The sequence below is a fragment of the Triticum dicoccoides genome, chromosome 4A, assembly GCF_002162155.2.
Source record: "Triticum dicoccoides isolate Atlit2015 ecotype Zavitan chromosome 4A, WEW_v2.0, whole genome shotgun sequence".
NCBI lineage: Eukaryota > Viridiplantae > Streptophyta > Magnoliopsida > Poales > Poaceae > Triticum > Triticum dicoccoides.
In genome coordinates this window covers 626,810,699-626,830,743 of record NC_041386.1, presented here as the reverse complement: position 1 = coordinate 626,830,743, position 20,045 = coordinate 626,810,699, and the positions used below count along the sequence as shown (strand labels likewise).

General features: G+C 44.1%; 1 protein-coding gene and 2 pseudogenes across 1 annotated transcript; 2 read left to right on the top strand and 1 right to left on the bottom strand.

The window, feature by feature from the left end:
• The first annotated feature begins 1,987 nt into the window (after positions 1 to 1,987).
• Positions 1,988 to 7,334, top strand: LOC119287503 (trafficking protein particle complex subunit 5-like). The gene is made up of 9 exons (XM_037567056.1): positions 1,988 to 2,258; positions 2,935 to 3,127; positions 4,340 to 4,428; positions 5,056 to 5,119; positions 5,622 to 5,699; positions 6,603 to 6,679; positions 6,765 to 6,831; positions 6,917 to 7,024; positions 7,111 to 7,334. The coding sequence occupies exons 2-9, from the start codon at positions 3,056 to 3,058 to the stop codon at positions 7,138 to 7,140; spliced, it is 585 nt and encodes a 194-aa protein (XP_037422953.1). The 5' UTR covers positions 1,988 to 2,258; positions 2,935 to 3,055; the 3' UTR covers positions 7,141 to 7,334.
• Positions 7,335 to 8,406: 1,072 nt separating this feature from the next.
• On the bottom strand, positions 8,407 to 12,649 carry LOC119287502 (annotated as a pseudogene).
• A 2,616-nt stretch (positions 12,650 to 15,265) lies between these two features.
• Positions 15,266 to 20,045, top strand: part of LOC119283895 — a 7,767-nt pseudogene continuing 2,987 nt past the window's right edge.

The window sequence follows — 20,045 nt, the reverse complement described above, 5'->3', positions numbered from 1 at the left end:
GGTATGCCAACCGAGGTCGGTCACTCGAAGAACGGGACCTTCAAGTACTTGCGGGATCATGTATGGGAAAAGGTGAGAGGGTGGATGGAAAAACTCTTATCCTCCGCAGGGAAAGAAGTTCTGATCAAGGCGATTGCTCAGGCAATCCCAGTTTACTCTATGGCATGTTTCCGTCTTCCTCGGGGCCTATGTGAAAGTGTTACTTCGCTAATCAGACAGTTCTGGTGGGGGAGCAAACAAGGAAAACAGAAGCCTAGCTGGGTGGCTTGGGACGTGATGACTTTACCGAAGAACCTAGGAGGTCTTGGTTTTCGAGACATGGAGATGTTTAACTTGGCGCTTTTAGCTCGGCAGTCATGGCGTATGTTGCAAAATCCACTGTCTTTAAGCGCGAGGATCCTGAAAGCAGTCTACTATCCTCATACAGACATCTTTGGTGCATCCCTGGGATCACACCCCTCGCAGATTTGGCGAGCTGTCCTCGATGGCCGGGACATAATGGTGCAAGGTTTGGTTCGTGGAATTGGAGATGGAGAATCAACCAAAATTTGGGAGGATAACTGGTTGCCGAGATCACATGCAAGGAGGCCAATTGCTTGCTTAATTGATGACCCACCGAGGCTGGTGGCTGAACTGATTGACCACACATCGTCTACCTGGAACGAAAACTTGGTGCGCTCGGTGTTCATACCGTTAGATGGAGAGGCCATCCTACAAAGTCCCCTATGTACAAGACAGGTTGATGACTTTTGGGCTTGGGCCGAGGAGCGAAAGGGTTTCTTTTCAGTCCGTTCAGCATACCGAATGATTCAACGAATGAAGTTAAGTCGGGAAGCTTGGCTGTATGAGCAGGGCGGCTCCTCCGACTCTCAAGTTGCCGAGCAAGGCTGGACTGATCTATGGCAGATTCGGGTCCCATCTAAGCTGAAGTTTTTTATGTGGAGACTAGCTCGAAACTCGATCCCTACAGCTGCACTTCTCCACCACAGGAACATGTCATCTTCCAGGGCTTGTTGCTTATGCGGGTCTGTGGATACTTGGCGTCACACTTTTGTGGACTGCTCGGTATCTAGGAGCACCTGGGCACTGTCATCAGATGCTGTTTTGGACAGGCTGAGCACATGTAGAGAAGAAAATCCAAAGAAGTGGCTGTTTGTCATGCACGAAGCTCTCAACCAGGATGATTTTCTTGCGTTTGTGGTTACCCTCTGGGCGCTGTGGAATTCACGAAGAAAGGCCGTGTACGAGGATATCTTCCAAACCCCTTTCGCTATTCACAGTTTTGTTACATCTTATATACAAGAGTTAAGGGCACTACAGCAGCCAGGAGGGGTAGGCAGAGGGGCGGCCCAACGTAGGCCAAATCATTGGCTTGCACCTCCGGAGGGATTATCCAAAGTCAATGTAGACGCAGCAGTGGGAAGATTGAATGGAGCAGTGGCAGCAGTCTGTAGAGACCGAGATGGTGTTTTCATGGGAGCATCGGCAGCGGTATTTCCAAATCTGTCAGACCCCGGTGTCCTAGAGACATTCGCAATCGGGGAGGCCCTGGCACTCGCGGAGGATCTCTATGCCAGAAGGATTCATGTTGCATCGGATTGCAAGGTGGCCGTTGACGATATTCACCATTTATATAAAGGGAGCTACGGTGCAATTGTGCATGAGATCATGCAATGCAATATAGGTTATCTTTGAAACTTGTAATATTATTCACGAATTTAGGAGGTCGAATATCGAGGCTCACAAACTAGTAAAGCACGCTTTATCTCTCGGAGTTGGCCGCCATGCTTGGTTAGGCCAACCCAACGAACTTGATTTCGTCCCTGTAAACATTGTGACGGAGTAATAAAGCTTTGCAGTTTGTCTCAAAAAACAAATTGTGCCCCTCAAAAAAAAAGGAAAAAAATTGTGTCTCAAAAAAAAAACTTCAGAAAAATTACGCAAAACCACCACCGTAATTCCCCTTCCCACCTTCGTTTTCTCTACCATCTCTCTCACTTGTCTGGTTTCGTCCCGCTCACACCCGACCTCGCCTCCCGTCGGATCGCCGCCGGCCCCACCCGCCGTGCCTGTCCCCGTCTCCACCGCCGCCTTCCAGTCCAGCTCCGGATCCAGGCCGCTCCGTCCCCGCCCGCGCCTCCACACGTCAACCTCCCCCGCCTCCGCCCCCGCCCGTCCCGGCCTCCCTGCGAGCAGATCCACAGTCATCGACATCCCCGGCTCCCGATCTGTCCGGCCCGCGCTCCTCCCGTCCACTGGTACTGCCGCTTCCCTCTGTGCTTCTTCTGCTGTGCGACCAGAAACGACGCCGCCGCTGTATGCTAGTAGTATTTCATTTTTCATCATGCTCTGTATGCCATTGCTGCTGCTCTGTCATGCCATACTCCCAAACAAATTTTTGTTGCTTTAGAGCCTCTGGCATCCCAGGACCGCATGGCCTAGCCTAAGAATTTCTGAAGGTGCATGAATTTCAGTGGCTCCATACAGACCATTGTAACAAAAATATCACAATTCTTCATTGTCATCAGCCCATAGTCTAAGATGCTAGCAAAGAAGGATTTGTAGCAAAGATGTTAGGGAACAGACATGTACGCAACTGTACTTAAATAGCATTGCAAGAACATGTAAATTGTGAAAGAAGGACTATGTGATCTTGGCATCTTACATACTCTAGAGCAACGATTCTGTTTGCGTGTATGACATATCAGTTCTTCCCAGATGGTTTTAGAAACTGCCTACCTCTTATATCAGTTTTCATTATCCTTCAATTACTGGTGATGTTTGTTTCATGCAATTTGCTCCGTGCCATTATTCTAGAGCACCTTTCCTGCATGCTGAATACAGAATTGATTCATGGACTGAACTCTAGTAATGCGCATAATTCAGTTGTGCAGTCTAAACGTCTCAGAAACTGCCTCACTTCTACCGTTGCAGCATAGAAAGAGGGAACCCAGGAACCCCTGTACGGCCTCAGCTTGGTCATAAGTATTTCGAGAAACCCCAAGAAGTCTGAAGAAACCCGGAGGGAGGGAGACCACAGAGGAGGCTGGACAAGATGATCGGCGTGGGGAAGGCGAAACAGTACGCAAACGTGCTCGATAAGCCTCTCGGTCGTGGCAGACAAGAGGTACACGTCTTCCCCACATAATTCCCTCAGATGCCGTTAGTCAGGTATAGGTAACCAAAGCAAGTTCATGGGTTAGGGGAGTAGTTGAAGGGAAATTGTTTCAGATCCTGGTCAGTTAGTTTCAGCAGCACGACTGTTTTTTACTATGGTCTGTAACTGTGGGGGTATTTTTTTGTTATGCAGTAGTATGCAATTGGAGTTGAAAGTTGGAACCGATTGCAGGGTGGTACTGGTAGCTGTAATGAGATAGGCAACCTGTATGTCCTGGAGGCCAAGGGCCAGTACAAACATACTAAGTACATGTGGAAATATACACAAAACCTCTTATGAAAATTGGGAATAACACGTCCTATAAAGGAAACTAATATGTATCTCTAGCAGTAGCTTCCATTGGAGATGTTCAGAAACTATTGCCCAAGCCAACTACTCTGTTCATGTGTTTCTTCAGGAATGGAAGGAAATTCGTTAATATTGTGCATATCAACAAACTGTATTGAAGTGAAAGTGACTGTGCACCTCCGTGATGTTTTCAATTGGATAATGTTTTTTAGAGCTCAAATCTTGCTTTTATTCTACCTTGATTGCAATATGCAAATGTGTACTTACTTCGTAAATGTGAAAGTATTTGAATGTATACTGGAGTGGCATTCATTTATTTTCATTGGTATTTTCCTTTCTGAAGTTAAATTGAAGCTTTTGACAGCGGCTACTTGTATTTGTGCCAATATATTTTTGTATCATGCAGACACGTTTCCTATAGCAAGTTATCACATTAGTACTACATGATAAATACTCCAAATGGTTTCTCAATTTTCTCTGAAGTACATTCAAGTGAACGTGAACCTAAACTGTAGTTGCTTCCCTCTAAGCACTAAGGAGGACCAGTTTCTTGAAAAGGGCTAAATACAATAACAAACAACAACTCTTGCATTAAATGATGGGTTAAATAAATAGCATAAATATATTGAAGTGAAAGTTACTATGCCCCTTAGTGGTACTTGCATATATTTTTAAAGCTAAATATATTTCTTCTCCTCTGCCCTGGTTGCAGTATGAGAATGTGTTGCTTCCTAAATGTGAAAGGATTTGAATGTAAGAGGTAGTGGCACATTCATTCTTCCGTTTGTAGTTCGTAACTTGTGGCAAAATATTCTATTTGTTTCCTTATTTTGTTATCGTACATGCTTAATAAATGTTCTGTGTATTTCATAGGTCAGTTTGAGTGCGTTTGCATTCTTGTTCTCAGAGTTAGTTCAATACAACCAGACACAAGTTGACAACATTGCTGAGCTGGAACGGAGGTAGTCTCTATTTCTTATTTGCATGTCTGTTTGTGGTAGAAAATACTTGGTTGGTACCTGGTGTGGTACAACCATTTTTAGTCAGCACATGCTACTCTTTGATATCCAGGTCACATAAAGTTTAAGGTGCTATGTTGTTTGCCACTTACTGTATGCTAGTGTCTTAAATCATCTGGAGTTTCAGATAATGTAAAGGTTCACAATTACTTTTTCATATGTTGATATCCAGGTCACATAAAGTTTAAGGTGCTATGTTGTTTGCCACTTACTGTATGCTAGTTTCTTAAATCATCCGGAATTTAAGATAATGTAAAGGTTCACAATTACTTTTTCATATGTTGAGATGTTTCTCTGATATGCCATATGATGCGACTATAACATTTGGTTGGGCCATTCCCTGCAGCTCTAATGTTTCAGTGTATCCATTTCTCTACTTTGTTACATTACCATATAAGACACTATCTCGTTACTTCTCATTGGAGAATGGAGACGGTGATGTTATTGTGCTAAATCATGCAAGGACGTTCGACAATGTTTCTCACTAGAAATGCATTGCTCCATTTTCATGGTTAATATTCTTTGATGCTTAGTGTAACATTTGTTTCTCTTCTTTTATGATTTATACAGGCTGGAGGATGCTGGTTATGCTGTTGGTGCAAGAGTTCTTGAACTGCTGTGTCACAGGGAGAAGGTTTGATGCATAATTATTTCCTTATTCCATGATTTTCTTGGTCCAGAATATGGCTCTGTAGTAGAGTACTTGTCTATTGCTTCATATACTTCCTCGCTCTTTGTTATGACTTGTGAGTGGCATGCCATAGTCATGGCCTTTTACTTGCATAACTTATTTTGGATAACGAACTTGCTGCTTGTATCACATGTCTTTCTTTAAAGAGGAAATCATAGCACAATATCTGGATAGAGTTGTCGGTTTGAATTGTAATTTAGACAACGTAATGTTAAATTAATTTTTGAACTGATTGAATAATAACAATTTAGTGTGACCTCACAATTTTGTGTGGACTTCATAAATATGAATATTCATAGGCTATCATTTCTCTAAGGGTTCCGTGCGTTCTCCAAATTTACATCATTGACCTCCTTTATTGTCTTATTCTATACATACCTAATGCTTTCTATAATTTTTTATCCTGTTGAGATAGTCATGTTAATGATTGTAATAATCAATCCAGGGGAATAGACGAGAGACTCGACTGCTGGGCATTTTATCATTCATTCACAGCACAGTATGGAAAGTACTGTTTGGAAAGGTAATCTATTCTGTACATTTTATTCCTACTCTGTTTCTTGTAAAGGGTGCACTTAACTTCTTAGTTTTTTCCTTTCACTGTGCACATTCTTTGTTGTCCTCATGTCCTGTCAAAAGATTGCTGGATGAACTTGTCTGTTAGTGGTCTGACCCGCCTGAGTATTACACCTGATAAAAAGGCTTATACCTAGCTGCCAGGGTGTTTGATATTTCTGCCAGACTACCTAACCAAGAACATCTGGAAAATGTTATTTGGTTTCTGTCTTTCTGAATTCTGACTCGTGATTTGGAATATGAAATAAGTCAGGATGTTGAAATAGGATGGAAGTCAAAAAGATAATATTTCCAGTAATTTCCATTTCCAGTAATTTCTCTCACTAAAGAAGAGCTTGGATGGAAAACTTAACATGAACGATATTTTCACATTTTTGTGCTGTTTGTAATGTTATTATTCACACAAAGAAGAATCTTTCGAGTAGTGTTCTCCTAATTTCCACTCTTTGTAGTAGTATGGCCTAATATTCTGTGGTTTTAAATGATGCACTCATTTCGATAGCATTAGCATATACCCCATATTGATCATCTAGCCTAACCTATGAGAAGAATAAACTAGAAAGATATAACCCCCAGTCCCTTCCTTCTATGCCCTGTATCCCAGGCGACATGACCGGCTTACCCTTGTTCTTCAGAGTCATACATACTGTCTGCGGACGAAGGCTGGTCCTGAAACTCCTACACAAGAAGATTTATAATTCTAATATTTTATACAATTCCCTGTTGTTTGTGGAATCCATTTATAATATGTGTTGATATTAATGAGAGCCTGTGGCTATATTACTCATCACTGGAGTGAGTGCACTTATTTGATTGCTTATCCTGATAGATGCTTTCTTATTGTTTGCAGGTGGCTGACTCGCTTGAGAAAGGAACAGAACATGAGGATGAATACATGATTAGTGAGAAGGAGCTTCTTGTTAACCGGTTTGATGGACTCTTTTTTCTTTTCTACAGAATGTCTCCCTTCCGCTACAAGTCTAAAACGTGGGCCCCTTTTTTGTTTGATCAGGTTCATTTCCGTGCCGAAAGACATGGGGGCATTCAACTGTGGAGCTTTTGTTGCAGGGATTGTAAGGGTGGGAGCTCCAGCTCAAATATCCAAGTGTAACATGTCGTTTGGATGAACAATGAATGCCTGAACACTTTTTGAATTTCTTATAGGGCGTACTGGATAATGCTGGCTTTCCCGCGGTGGTGACAGCACATTTTGTGCCAATTGAAGGCCAGCAGAGGCCCAGGACAACAATCTTGATTAAATTTGCTGGAGAGGTAAAATAGATGATGAAAGGTAGCAAGACTCTGGGGCCAATGTTTAGCATCGAGTAACATTGTTTGAACAAATTGTCCATTTTCAGGTTATACAACGGGAAGCAAGGCTTGGCTGAAACTCGTCATCTACGTACACCTCAACGGGGAAGATTGCTTTTATCCACCAAGTTAATCTCCCGTAACTTAATTTGTTAGCTTTGTTCTTTCTACATTGTATGGAAGGAGTGTCCCGGCATTCTTGTTTGCAAACTACTCCCTCCGTTCCTAAATATAAGGTGTATTAATTTTTTAAAAAGTCAACTGTTGTCTACGTTTGACCAAGTTTACAGCAAAATATATAAAGATTTATAATACTAAATATATAAAATGTAAAAATATAGTTCATGATGAATCTAGTGATAATGATTTGGTATTCTAGATATTGATATTTTTGTCTATAAACTTGGTCAAACTTAGAGAAGTTTGACTTTTTGGAAAAATAATACACCTTATATTGAGGAACGGAGGGAGTATTAAAACTCTCTGCCCTGCGATGAGTTAGTGTAATTGAGCAAGATATAGTGATGTGCACAAACCGCAAACTCTCAGGATGTTCAAGACAAAGCTTTGAGAATTCCCATGGGCGAATGTACTGTGAGAATCAGTTTTGTTTGCTGCAAAAGGAGACGTGGCCTCCGCAGCCTTTGCTCTTGCTGCAAAAAAAAAAGCACCCAACAATAGTAATTAACACTCCTAAAAAAAACAATAGTAATTAACACAAGCGACACCCAGATATAAGATGCATCAACAACCAACCAAAACTATAAGCCAGGAAACGTACATGTCGATCACAACGGGCAGATAGCTCAGTGACGCCGGCCTGGTCGAAATCAAGACACAGGTGGCCGGCTAATCCATCTCCAAGGGCATCGCCCTCCCCACCCTGGCTGATTTTTACCAGGCCAGTCCACCTTTACAACATCGATCATCCCAGTTTCGAGTACACCCCACCGGCTGCTGCCGTGGGTGCATCTTCTTGGCTGTGAAGCTGTGTATTCAGTCGCTGCGCGCTCCAGCAGTTAGGCCGGCACCCTCTGCTCAAACCAAAACCAAAAAGTAAGCCCTGATTTTACTTTGGTAGTTGCATTTTGCAAAATATTGTGTCTTTCTTCTCTTTTCTTTTTTCTTCTTTTTACAGGGAATGTGCCTTGATTTGGATCAAAGTAAATGTTTAAGTGAATATAAGCAAGACACGTATGAGACTGTTTTGAACTTTCTGGTAGGTACATGTTGGTTCAGTAAATGAGTTCGCAACATTAGCCATCGTTGGCAGTAACAGGCAGCTCAGTCCTATCTAGTAAGTGGATCTCGTTCTACCGACACCATATGCTGCACAACAAGAATAAACAGACACCGCAGTTTTTTATTTATTCAGAAAAATGGCAGAATAGCTCTGCAGATCTCAGCACCCAAGGGTGCACACAACCAGTTTTTTACAAAGTCGTACGTTACAAAAATAAAGAACTCAGGTATTACTGAACCATGACCCAATTTTAGACATAAACCCTCCGATAAGTTGACCCAGCTTGTTGCTACACTCCCTCATGGCCTCCTGCTGATCCGTTCGCGACAACATTGGCCACGACTGTAGCCAGTTGATAGATGTACATAGCCTGTAGATGATTAGACATAATGTTTTTTTTGGTCATTCACATCATCATTGTGGAAAGCCATATGGAGGAATGCAAAGCACTAACACCAACATAAGTAAGTGATCCTAATGCCGTCAGTTAAGGAATGACAATGAATGGTCTCCTCCTGATTACGAAAAGCACAAAGCATACTGCTATTCCAGTTCTGATTAGCTAGAACTCCTCAAAACAAGTACTCACTAAACACTCTTATATTTCTTTACTGACTTTGAGAGGAGTGCGTAAGTACATGTATATATGCCTACTTCAACACCTAAAGCCTGCAGTAACAAGCGCCTTATACATCGAGCTAACTGAAAATTTCCTAGATCAATAAATATCACATATAAAGGCATCCCTTTCATTATTAAGCTGCACGGTAGTTAAATCAGCACAAAGGACGTTCCACTCCATTGACTTAACGCCAATAATAGGTCGTCTACACTCCAGAGGAAGGTTCGAAATTAAGGTGATACATAAAGTAAAACTACAGAGAAGTAATCCAAAAAACTGACCAGCATGCTGAATCAAGAATCGAGATCCTGCTTAAGACACCACGATGCTGCTCGCTGACTCATTTAAAGGAGGACAAACTTCAGAAATCCCCATGCGACTGAATGCTGGATTCAGTTGATCATTTGAACTCTCTGCTTCATCACCAGATTTGAACAACAAAACTTTTGGCCCATTCGGGTGTTCCTCAGCGGCCTTCTCCCATTGTTTCTGGGCTTCTTGACTGACTCTAGGATGAAGGATGACCTCCTCAAGGTGTTTGAAACATTCAATATTGATGACAGAAAGGCCATTTATATCTTTGCAAAGAAGCTGGAGTGTGACGAGAAACCGCATAGCTCCTTGTTTGATTGTGGGCAATGTTGGACATTGCAGCTCAAAACAGAGGCGTAGAAGCCTGGGCAGTGCATGGACTCCTATACTAAACTCCTCAATTTCATCAGCAATCAGTTTTAAATACTGCAGGTGGCTCAAACTACTCAAAGCTTCAAGAACACCAGTTGTAAGTTTAGTAGTCGAAAGGCAAAGCTCCTTGAGACCCCGAAGTGATACAACAAACTGAGGCAATATAGTTAAGTTGCCATGTAATTTCAGAGAGCTGAGGTAGCAGGGTCCTTGTATGGAATCCAGGAAATCTCCAGAGCATTCATCGAAATGAAGCGATAAAGAACGTGTAGTATCACTATTTTCGTCCTTTCTGTCCTGAATGAACTGTTGAATGGCCCTCATAAGATCGGACCAGTCAGTGCTACTAGCAGCTGCAGATGGCTTACACCAAATCTTCACCTTCCTCAATCTATTCATATGGCCCATGAGATGAAGAAACCCTTCACTTCCATCGGTGATAAATCCTGCTAGAGTTTCGATGTTACTTTTTCCTTCGGAAAGAAACTTCTGTACTTCATTGCCTGTCTTCTTTTTGAGGAAAACACTCTTTATAGACTTTTCCTGAAATCCTAAACTCTCCCAATATGTGCATTAAACAGGGCAACAAGAAAACTTCCACCGGCAGTATATTCACCTTTGTTTTCCTCACATCAAGTGCCTCCAAATGCTCCAGTTTTGCAATATCCTCTGGAAGTTCGGTAACACTACCCCCAAGGCTCAGATACTTCAGCAGCAGCAGGTTGCATATGCCTTTGATATGATCATCCTTCAAGTCATCACATTTTTCAAGATCAAGGACCCGCAGCAGTTCATACTTGCCGAAGTTGAGTACAGTTTTACATGCCTCCCCGAAGATTGTCAGGGATCGGACAAGTGATAAATCAATATTCTTGAACCTGTCATCATCTTTAGCATTTTTATGATGGAGAGAAAGCCGCCGGGCATATTTGCCAGCCTCTTTCTTGTCATCACAAAACAAAGTTACAAAGTTCTGAGAGATTGACAACTGCAAAATGAACTCACGCATCATGCCATAAGTTTGGCAAGTCTTAACGTTACCATTATTGCTTACACCGATGGGTTCGATGAGGTTCCGGTCCATAAGCTCGTCAAAATTTTCAGCTGCAAGTTTCATGGCATCACATGAAGCTTGGGTTTCTACAATCCCCTCAGCTGACCATCGCCTCAACAAGCTTTTCTTTCTCATGGGATGATCACTCGGGAACATGGCAAAATATAACAAGCAGGCTTTGAGAGCATGGCCGCCCAGACTGGCGTAGCTACGCATCAGAGCGCGTCGCATATCACCAAAGGTCTCTCCGTTCTCCATATGGTAACGAATGTTGTTGCATGCATCTTCACAGGTACGTCCAATCGGCCAACCAATTGATTTCAAGAATTCACCCATGGTAATCAGGGCAAGGGGCTGGCCATAACATTTGTTCAGAATTGCTGTTGTATCAGGCTGGTCGTAATGCAAATATTTCTTCGGGCAAGCTTTCTCTGAGAATAACCGCTTCGAGCATTTTTCATCGAGTCTACTCATTCTGTGCACATAGCCGTTCTCAGAGCTGCAGGCAGTAGCAACTGACTGAATAGTTGTCGTCACCACAACTCTGCTGCTTCCATCGTTGTCATCTGGGAAAGCTGATTTGATTTTTTTCCACTGAACTTGCGTCTGAATGTCATCGATTACAATGAAATATCTGAAAAACAAATCAAGAAGAGAAAATGATTTAATCTGCATCCTTTCTGAAGCCAGCTATACATAATGACTTTGCTACCAATTACACCTGTGGTCGCAGGGCCGCAATTTCTCAAACTAGCTAGAGAAATTATCAGGTTCAAGTACATCTTTCGTTTTTAAGAGATGAAAACTCATAGCAGAAAAAGAGAAACATTAGAGAGTGACTCATTTTAATCATGATAACAGAAGAACACATAGTCTGCTTATTTTTCAGGGCTTGCTTACAACAGCACAGAGTAATTAAGGAAACTGAGATATTACCGTTGACTCTTTTGAGTTTTGACTCAGCACTCTTAGTACTAGCAAGGTGATGCCAAATTAATACATTAGTGCGAAATGAATCCGAGAAGTAAAGCAGAGAGTTCTAAATACAGTACCTCTTCTTGGCCAACTGATTTCTGACTTGTACGCACATCTGGGAGACATTGGAGGTGTCCAGCATCACACTTTCCTGGCAATCAGATCCGAATTCCCGGAGCATGTCGGCCAGCACCTCCCCTGGGCTCTTGAGCGCGGCACAGACCCACGCGCGCTTGTCGAACCTCTCGCCGCCGGCTTGTGTTTTGTACACATCGGCGGCAAGAGCGGTCTTCCCCAACCCCCAGCACCCTACGATAGAGACCACCTTGAGCTGCATCGGCTGCCCCTCGGCCGCTTCCGCCAGCTGCTCCAGGAGCTTCGCCCGGTGCTCATCGACGCCGACGAGATCCGCGTCCACGAGGCGCGGATCCGAAGCAGAGGAGGGCGACGGGACATCACCGGAGGTCTGGGCGGGGACGGGGTACCTCTGCCTCCGGTCGTGCGCCTCCACCACCATCTGCTTCATCCTCTGAAGCTTATGGGCAAACTGCAGCCCAGTGAGGAGCGTCTTGGGGGACTGTACGCGCCGGCGGAACAGAGAAGACTGCTGCTTCCAGCTCGCGCGATACATGAGGCTGTCGATGCAGTCCTCTATCCCGTGAGCCAGCTCGCGCAGATCTTCGATCGACAGGAGCAGCAGGGCTGCTCCATGATCCTGTCTCGGAGCGTTGAGCTCCATGTCGATGGAACGGACAATCATGCCGAGCTCCTTCTCGAGGAATTTGATGTCCCTCATGATGTCCTTGCTCAGATTCCAACTCTTCTCAACCAGCGACAAGAGATTCGGCAGCATAATTTTGATGGAGCCGCTCAAGATGGCGGCCTCCATCTCCGTTTCCTAGCTTTGCGCTCTCGGCTGCTCGATCGATCCGCGGCTCTCCAGTAGTACTATCTAGTATGCCTCTTGTATCGTCCCGTGGTTGACCGAAGAAGAGGATATCTGTTAGGCCAACCCCAACGGGCGACTCCGTTTGGTCCGCTCGCGTCAGGAGAGAAACGGACACAAATCAGGGGAGTAACTAGTTAACGAGCGCTCCTTCGGAAGCCTCGCAACGATCAACGCTCTCAGACATTCGTCACATGTCGCGCTCTGGACGCTCCCTTCGAATTTTGTTTTCTTTTTCACACGCATTTTCGGCTTTTTAAACGGTTTTTTTCAGTTTTTTTATCATTTTGGTTTTCCCCGGGCTTCCTTAGCTTTTCGATCAGAAAATATATATATAATTTCTTTTACGTGAAAAAACATATTTTCTTTTTTTTCCTTTCGCGAAAGTCACGATTTTTTTCCGCAAGAGTCACGACCGTGCCTTTCGGAAACGAAAAAAACACGTTTTTTGTTTTTTTCGCGAGAGTCACGGTTTTGCTTCCGCGAGAGGCACGGTTGTGCTTAAATGAGTGTCCGCAAATGAGTGTTCGTTTTTTGTCTAACCTATTTTCGGTCTAAAATTGGGTTGCGTTTGCGTCGAAATGGACAGGACGCGAACGCACGCGAGTACTCTCTTTGTCCTCCCATGGGCCGCCCATCGGTGGAAAATACCCCCTTCCCTGGCCTGCACCTCTCCCCTGCCCCTCGGCAAAGTATTCGGCCGCTCCTTGTTGTCCAGGCCGACCACCCAAAAGCCCCGCCGCATCGACACAAATCCCCCGCCCCTCGCCTGCTTTTGGAGGATTCTTGCCGGTGTTTGTGAGCTTTCTTCGTTGCCTCCGGTACTAGAGAAACCACGGCCGCCGGCGACACCCATCGAACCCAACACCGTCCACCTCATGCTGCAAGGCCGCCTGCTGCACTCATCTCTGCTACTACAGGCCGACTGCCTATACAGGGAGGCCTAGGTGCTCTTCACCGGCCACATCTCTACCACGACCACAAGGTGTTTGAGACTTTGGTCGCAAGGTATCATGGATAGTGGGGTCGATTATTATTTTTCAACAATTTCATTTGTTCATCGGATGACTCATCGCCGCACGACGAAGAGCTTGTGGTTGCTACATTGGTCATCAATGACCATATTGTCAGGCACCCTACACTGACATGGAGCACCGAGAAGCTTTGGAGGCACCCTACTCTTATATCAGTTTACAGAGGGAGTAGCTCTGATTTGTTTGTTAGTCTCACCAGATAGATGATGGTCACTAAATTACCTTATCCATTATGGTTTTGAGTTTTTGTTGGTCTCTTGGTTGTCTAGCTCCAGCTCCTTGTATAGTAGTATATCCTGGGGGAAAATGTACCTGGATTATGAAATTAAAAGCGTTCAGTTAGTTGCCTGAAGTTATAAACTAGTTAAGCATTGAGTTTCTTCTTCATGCCAACCTTTGGTTCCAGCGTATTAAGATTGCAGCAGGTTCGTTCATTTATGTTTTGGGATATATAATTTGTATGCGACAATTAGATTTGTTTTTTTTAGGATAAGCTGTTTTGATGCTTTGGTAAGTACGAAGACGGCCAAACACCCAACCAAATTAACTTTCGGCCGGGCCGTCCAGTTACAAGTGTCCAAATGGGTAAGTAGAAGGAGCACATAAACATGTTGCACTAAAGAAAGTTGTCACGTTCCAGAGCATCTTTGGGTCCTCTGCGCGATCAGTTTGCTGTCCCGAACCATCGCACATCGCATGGAAAGGATCAACGCGCGGTCCACCAAGGTTGCCAGTTGCCACTTGCCAGCGGTTACTGGGTTGGACATGGACGTGCATAACTCTGCATGCCAGTCACTCGCTCGCTCGCTCCGAGTGAGTGATGTGATGACCAGACCGGGGTTTGTTGCCTCTCGCCGGCCATGTGGGTGCTATGTGTGTTGATTTTTCACTGTCACTGCTTATTTCAAGAGATTGAAGCTGTGATGTAAAGACTATGACAGAGTTGCCTGCTCAGATGATGAGCAATAACCCAAAATTCATACTTTTTGGGTTAAAAAAATCCGAATTTTTTGTATAAGTACATAAGGATGTGATGTATATGTGTGTACAATTTCAAAATGGAATACCTTGAGATCCGATCTATGCAAAAAGAACAAATTCATGGACTGGGATGAATAGTATCATATGTTGAAAAGTCGCATATTTGTCTTTTTGGCACAACCCTCATTTCAACTTATTTCGTCCTGAAAATTTACACATGTGTGTGTTATGCCTTTATGTATGTCTGTATTTTTTAAGAATTTTTTGAAATGTAAAATCATGATTTTTGTTGAATTTTTCAAAAAACCTGCCTCCATGGAGGCTGATTTTTTTGAAAAAAATATATTTAAACTCTTACTTTTGGGTTTCATCATGAGAGACCCCACCAATGATCATCCATCCAACGACTACGTATTTGGCATCTGGCACCATAATCAAGCCCCCCCCTGATCAATCATGTGTAGTATGCGCAGTCTTAAACCAGTGATGGCCGGAGCGCGTGCAGATCCAGCGGATGAAGCAGTTGCCTTGTCCTGCAGATGCAGCGCAGGGCTAGCTGTGTCAAATGGGTCACGCCTGGTGTCAAAATTCGTTGTTTTGATCCTTTGGCGAAAGTTGAGCAAGACCTGACGCTGCTTTCATAAAATTTCGGGATCTGACCCTATGGGGCGCCAGAGAACGAGACTCTGCCTCACCAACATCCATCACCGCGAGGGCTGCCGCCAAGGTAGTCAGAGTCGGGATTTGGAGTCGAATCGATTTTTCTTAAACAGAATCGAGTCATGAAATCGAGGATTCTATTAGATTTACCCAAATAAGATATTTTGTATCCACGTCAGAAATTTATATGTATTCTATAGAGTTTAACACAAAATATAGAGCAAAAAACGTACACATATATGCTAGCTTGCATGTATGAAACACATATGGGAGGGAAATATATATAACATTTAAATCTTCAACGTACAAAATTTACGTAGGAGGATTTTTTAAAGTATGTGAATAGCCGATCACTTGTATAGCTGACCTGCAGTGCTAAACCTTGAAGGGTCTTGATCTCCTTCTCTGATCAATGTTGATGCCTTGATCTCCTTCTCTGATCAATCTTGATGCATCCTTCTTTTCATGCCAATTCTGTCCGTTGACAAGCCTGATCCTCAGTTTGATCTAGGGTTTCTCATAGCCAGATCAAAGGTGTCAGTGGCTGAGCATTTGGGTTTGGGAGGAGAATAAAGGGCCATGAGGTATGTCAGAAAGAGTTTGGATGATGGCATACCATTCTACTACAACTAGACAAATGGTTTAGATTAATTAGTAGAATCGGACATACTCCATTACATAGTCATGATTCTAAAGTTTTGTACGTGATTCTATTATTGGATCGTGACTCAACATGGATTCTACCTGACCTGGATTCAGAGTGAGACTTGGATCGACATGCTTCCGTATGGTCGTGAAGTCATAGGATTCTATAGGAGTCGAGTTGGGATTCTGACTACCCGCCTCATCCCACGCCCGCTGCCTCGCACGGCGGGCACGCCACACCATATTTGCGTCTAACGACAGCCATGGTGCGTCCATGACCTCGGCGCGCCAACAGAGGGGTTGTGTGTCCGCCACCGCGTTTGGACGCCAGACGGGCGCACTGCCTTCATTGAGGCATTGATGGCACACCTAGCGCCAGATGTTTTGGGGCGCCCGGACGTTTGAAGGGTGTTTGGGGCGCCCGACTGTAGATGCTCTTATTGTGTTGACATTCCCTAGAATGGCAAGATGAATGTTTTTTATGGCAATCTATATTGCCACAAGGATTACAAATTTGGTTAGGAAGCATATTTAAAAAAAAGGTTAGGAAGCATGGCAAATTATGGCAAAAAAATGAACTAGATGCATCAACTATGCTTGCTAAGGGCATCTCCAACACGGACCCTCAAACCGCCCGCATATGTCCGGACCGCATGGTTTGGACGTGTTTTTCCATTCAACGTGGGTTTGTATCGGTCCGCCGACTGGTCCAGACGCACTTTTCCCGTAAATTGGAAACAAAGTTGGGGGGCTTTGTGGGAGTCTGGACATCAACCACGTAGGACTCCCACACCCCCGGCCCATTAAAACCCCGCCTCACGGTCCCATTCTCTTTCAATCTTCCCTTCCCCTTGCTTTACATCTGCACCCTTCAATGCCACTGTTGTACCTCTCCGACCGCCACCGATGCATTGTTGGACGTCTGCAACTAGCACCGACGCGCCCACTTGCCTTTTATGACGACGCTATCCACCTAGGACCCATCCGCAACCAGGTACACTCTGCCCCCCTGTCGACGACGTCCATGGTGGACACCACACCCGACAGGTGTCCGATCAAATGCCATTGAGCTTACTTTTGAAAGCCATGTCGTTTTTCTAGAGCATGAAGGATGGCGGGTACTTGACCATGGAGGATGAGTTGTTGTGTGATGCGAGGTTGGCCGTACCCGTGGATTTCGTAGGTAGGAGTAGAAGGGGGCTCTTCTGGTAGCGCGTGCACGATTCATTTCACGCACGAAAGCACATTACGCCCTACAATATGCACATCATCTACGATCGCAATGTGAAGTCGTTATCATATCGATGGTACGCCATCCAGACCATCGTCACCAAGTTTTGTGACGTGATTGCTCGACTGGAGGCAAGCTGGCCATTGCGCGCGGCAACAGAGGAGATCGTAAGTTTTGCTTCTTTTGGTTCAACTTGTTAATTGAATCATTTATTCACTCAATCTTGCTCTACACATTGAGTACGCGATGCCGTGATGTATCACATGATAGAGGGAAGGTCATAACATACACTGTTGGATGAAGCTGAAGGGGCAGTATCTGTGGGACGAGATGATCCGTTCATGAAAAACTTGTTAAATTTGAACTGTTGTTGTACTAATTTTTTATGCATGCTATGTATAGATGATTTGTGATATTTTCTATTCGAACTTTGATGAATTTCATCGCGTTTGATAAATTTCGTCCGATTTGTTAAAACCCGGCTTGAAATGTATGTGGATAACGTTAGATGGCCGGCTTCCGCATCCGTGTCTGTGGATTGGTCCCTCTGTCTGTGAACAAATGCGGGAGGAAATTTACGGGTCAACGTTGAAGATGCTCTAAGGGGGTGTTTGGTTGCAAGGGATTAGACTTTTTTTAGTCCCAGGGACTAAAAAAAAGACCCTTCAATAGTCTTTTTCTAGTCTCTAAAAAAAGTCTCTCCTGTTTGGTAACATAGGGACTAAAAAAGATTTTTTCTAGTCTAGTCTAGTCTAGTCCCTGTAACCAAACAGGGTTACATAGAGACTAAAAAAGACTTTTTCTAGTCTAGTCCTTGTAACCAAACAGGGCCTAACTAAACTTGTCATCCTCGGCAAACGTAAGTTGTCATGCAAATCATCCGCAATTGCCAGCTGATGCTGGTTACGCCGGTCCACAGCAAAATGGATAAGACGATTTGTATAAATCGATAACATTACTTCTTTACCTGAACACAACAGTTCTAAATTCTAACACATGGTTCTAAAAAAAGTTCTAACACATGGCTGAAGATTGCCTCGTAGGCACGTGTAAAAACTTAGCATGTAGGGCCACCAGCAAGGGGGCACTAGACCGGAGTATTATAGTATACACGCAAAGCTGACAGGTTTGGCGCCTTCCACCTACCGCGCCACAAGTCGTTCGTTCGTGTCGTGTGTACTCCTACTCATGCGGCCGGCCCGCACCGCATCGCACCACCAACCGTGATCGGACGGCCAGGATCATCCCTATCACGGCCCCGCAATCCCCTCCCCTGACTCTGACTAGAAAGATCAGACACACCCTGATCCAGCCAAACATCTCTCTTTTGTTGAGAGATGCTAATTCAGCTTAAATTGTCGTCTTCCCAATCTGGTTGCTTCTTGCATTTAGAAATAGTGGCTCGCTCATGATAATGATACAGGTGGTCATACTTCATGCCGGTTCATGTAGTTTATCGCCAGTTCATTAGGTGGTCGATCTCTCCTACCACGAGACATTACTAACTCTTCTTCCATCTGAATTCATCGATCTCTTCTGCTAGTTCGTGCGATACAATCATCAAGATCAAGTCCTGTTGCTTCCCGCTATCCACTGGCATTGTGTCAGTTATTGCACTGCACTGTAGCTAGGGGAATTTTGCACTCTAGGAAAATGTATTTTGTACAAACCAGAAATCCATTTTTAATGAAACAATTCTTCCAGAAAACCAATCTTGACTAGATAATTAATCTACAAAAATCAATCGTCCAGAATTGATTACCTTAGCATCCGTGTAAGTGGGGCCATTATATTTTGATGAAATTTGTTAGTATTCTACCATGTAATATCTTCCTTGTCTTTATTGTGCAGCAAATGTGCCTGAGGCCGTATTCCTCGCTATCATCAAGATTGGTGCCATTTTGGGAGATACAGCCTCCAAGGAGATCATAGCTAAGATATCTCAAGAAGTTACTAATCTGAAGGAATTCCTTGATAAAGTTGAGAAAATAAGGTATCAACTGGCCATGATGAGATAGGCATGTTATACCTGACAGACAAAGTTGTGAATAGTTGGATTGGTGAGGTCCACAAGGTGGCGTACCATGTTGAACATGTAATGGATAAATAGTAAATACTCATAGTCTCATACAATGTTCATCAGCTTCTAGAAGAAGGGTTCCTGAAGAAACTCTTCATCAGAGGAACACGTTATGTCATAGTTGTCAACGAAATTGCAGATGATATAGCCGAGGTAGAGAAGGAGATTCAACTAGCTATACAGATGGAAAACCAGTGGTTGCAGCCCTCCCAACTTGTCGCTAACCCACTTACTGAGATGGAAAGGCAGTAGTCCCAAGACATCTTCCCAGAACTTGTGAAAGATGGAGATCTAGTAGGAATTGAAAACAACAGGATATTGCTGACCAGATGGCTGTACTCCAAAGAGCCAGAGAGCACCGTGATAACAGTATTAGGCGTGGGTGGGTTAATTAGGAAAATCTACCCTGGTTTCAAAAGTTTATGAACGTGAAAAGATAAACTTCCCTGCACATGCATGGATCGTCGTGTCACAGAGTCACACTGTTGATGCCCTGATGAGGAAGCTACTACTGCAGATTGGATACATTGAACAACCATTGCCAGCAGACATTGACAAAATGGACACGCGTGACTTGAAAAAGGAAATACAGGGGACAGTTGGAAAATATTTGATTGTACTGGATGATGTCTGGGACCAAGGGGTATATGCTTCCAAATACACGATGCTTTCCAGAATCTCGAAGGAAGTCGGATTGTTATGACCTCTTCTGCAGAAGGGCTTTTTATAACAAGAAGGGCCACATGTGCCCCGAGGAGGCGTTGGCATACACAGAAAGCCCAAACCCTCCGAATTATCTCCGTGTTCCCCCCCCCCTCCCCCCCCCT